The sequence below is a fragment of the Silurus aristotelis genome, assembly GCF_946808225.1.
Source record: "Silurus aristotelis genome assembly, chromosome: 29".
In the NCBI taxonomy this organism is placed as follows: Eukaryota; Metazoa; Chordata; class Actinopteri; order Siluriformes; family Siluridae; genus Silurus; species Silurus aristotelis.
The window spans coordinates 11085552-11088051 of NC_139602.1; the positions used below are offsets into that span (position 1 = coordinate 11085552).

A 2500-nucleotide genomic window follows, 5' to 3' on the forward strand; every position below is an offset into this window, starting at 1 on the left:
CTCCCTCAGCGCTTGTTGAGCTGCAGGCCGTGGGACTGGGAGATGATCGCTGGCGGTCCTGATGTGTGTGGAGGCCCAGTGTCTCAGTGCTCCTCACACTTACTATGTGCAGAAATCACCAAGACATTCAATAAAGTTCAGGTGTGTATTGTGGATTGTGATTGGCTGGAAGGAGTTCAGGTGTGAATAGTGGATTGTGATTGGCTGGAAGGAGTTCAGATATGTATAGTGGATTGTGATTGGCTGGATGGAGTTCAGGTGTGAATAGTGGATTGTGATTGGCTGGAAGGAGTTCAGGTGTGAATAGTGGATTGTGATTGGCTGGAAGGAGTTCAGGTGTGAATAGTGGATTGTGATTGGCTGAAAGGAGTTCAGGTGTGAATAGTGGATTGTGATTGGCTGGAAGGAGTTTAGGTGTGAATAGTGGATTGTGATTGGCTGGAAGGAGTTCAGGTGTGAATAGTGGATTGTGATTGGCTGGAAGGAGTTCAGGTGTGAATAGTGGATTGTGATTGGCTGGAAGGAGTTCAGGTGTGAATAGTGGATTGTGATTGGCTGGAAGAAGTTCAGGTGTGAATAGTGGATTGTGATTGGCTGGAAGGAGTTCAGGTGTGAATAGTGGATTGTGATTGGCTGGAAGGAGTTCAGGTGTGTATTGTGGATTGTGATTGGCTGGAAGGAGTTCAGGTGTGAATAGTGGACTGTGATTGGCTGGAAGGAGTTCAGGTGTGAATAGTGGATTGTGATTGGCTGGAAGGAGTTCAGGAGTGAATAGTGGATTGTGATTGGCTGGAAGGAGTTCAGGTGTGAATAGTGGATTGTGATTGGCTGGAAGGAGTTAAGGTGTGAATAGTGGATTGTGATTGGCTGGAAGGAGTTCAGGTGTAAATAGTGGATTGTGATTGGCTGGAAGGAGTTCAGGTGTGAATAGTGGATTGTGATTGGCTGGAAGGACTTCAGGTGTGAATAGTGGATTGTGATTGGCTGGAAGGAGTTCAGGTGTGAGTTCTGAGCGTTGTTCAGAACTACCAAACAGGTAGTTTGCGTTTGTCAGTTGAATCTAAATAAATTTTCTGCTTATAAACACCTGTAACCATAGTAACATCCAGTTCCATCCAGAGTGAGATGGTGATTGTACACATTTCCCAATGACCTCACTGAGCTCCACTGAGGAGTTTTGCATGTGCTGGAACTTCTATTGTGAATACGAGGATCTTCATGAACGGCTCGTGGCACAAAATGAATTTGATGAACTGGAGGAAAAAGCAAATGAGAAATAGAACGAAAAACAGCACCAGGAGTAACTCCAACAGCTTCTCTCTCTTTCTCAGAAAACTATTTATTAGAACTCATGTAAAGAAATGTATTTTCTGGCACTACTTTATCTCTGTGTGAAATCTGGAGCCACAGGATGTTAGAATATAAAATGCGTAATGAAAATTAAGTGATCCATTCAGTCTGACAGTCAGAATTCCTCAATGCTGGGAAGTGATGTATAGGGTGATAATCCACAGCTAGGTGTGAGGCCCTACACCGTTCTAATGCTTTACCTCAGGCCGTTCTTCACCTCCACATTGTGCACCAACATCCTTTAATAATCTCTCACTTCTGAGTCCATGGCACCTTTTTATTTTGAATTCTTGTATTTGTGAGTAAAAATGTCATGGAAAATGGAGTTTGAAGATTCCTGGAGCTTCACAATGATGAAATATTTGTGAATTCAAATGAGATGTTTTAAGAATTATTTTCCTCCGTGTCTCTGCAGGTGATGAGCATCCTGAGCAACCCGAACGGCATGCCCTCTCAGTCTCAGCACGACTTCTCCATCTCGCCGCTCCACGGCAGCCTGGACGCCTCTGGCTCCATCTCGGCCAGCTGCAGCCAGCGCTCCGACACCATCAAGAGCGTGGAGAGCCTGGCCTCGTCCCAATCCTACTGCCCTCCCACTTACAGCGCCACCGGCTACAGCGTGGACCCCGTCACGGCCGGTTACCAGTACAGCCAGTACGGCCAGAGTGAGTAACTCTCCACCACGAACTGCACCTTACTACATGATAGATTCTATAGGAGAAAGTGGAGGGTCACATTCATCCCAAAGGTGTTCAATAGGGTTAAGATCAGAGTTCTACAGCAAGCCACTCAAGATCTTCCTTTTTTCCAAACCAGGAAAAGCAGATCTTCATGGATCTGCCTTTGTGCACAGGGAAGGCAAATATTTATTCTAAAGCATCCAGAAATGTCCAATACAACAGCTTTTTGGTAATAGTTTGGAGTAGAACCACATTTGGCTGGAGACGTCAGATGTCCTAATACTTTCTTCCATGAAGTGTATCATCTAGAACGTTTCAGTACCTGCTTCGATCACCATGATGTTCTAGCACAGGGGGCAGAAATAATATTTTTGTTTAGAGGTAGCATAAGTGGTGAATATGTGGCTCTATGGTCGTCTCATGTCCCTCTTGTGACCTCTGTCCCCGGAGGAGGACACACATGCTCCTGA

At 45.4% G+C, this 2500-nt stretch overlaps 1 protein-coding gene across 4 annotated transcripts in view; it reads left to right on the plus strand.

The window, feature by feature from the left end:
- The window catches only part of pax7a (paired box 7a), a gene marked incomplete at its 3' end in the record, with an annotated part of 58736 nt that overhangs the window by 54605 nt on the left and 1631 nt on the right, over positions 1-2500 (plus strand). For 3 of the 4 annotated variants that reach the window (XM_083535329.1, XM_083535331.1, XM_083535330.1), the window contains exon 8: positions 1766-2015. In XM_083535329.1, coding sequence (XP_083391455.1) covers positions 1766-2015 — 250 coding nt within the window. Of the gene's footprint in view, positions 1-1765; positions 2024-2500 lie in introns of those variants that run through there. The other variant, XM_083535332.1, reaches the window with a different exon arrangement.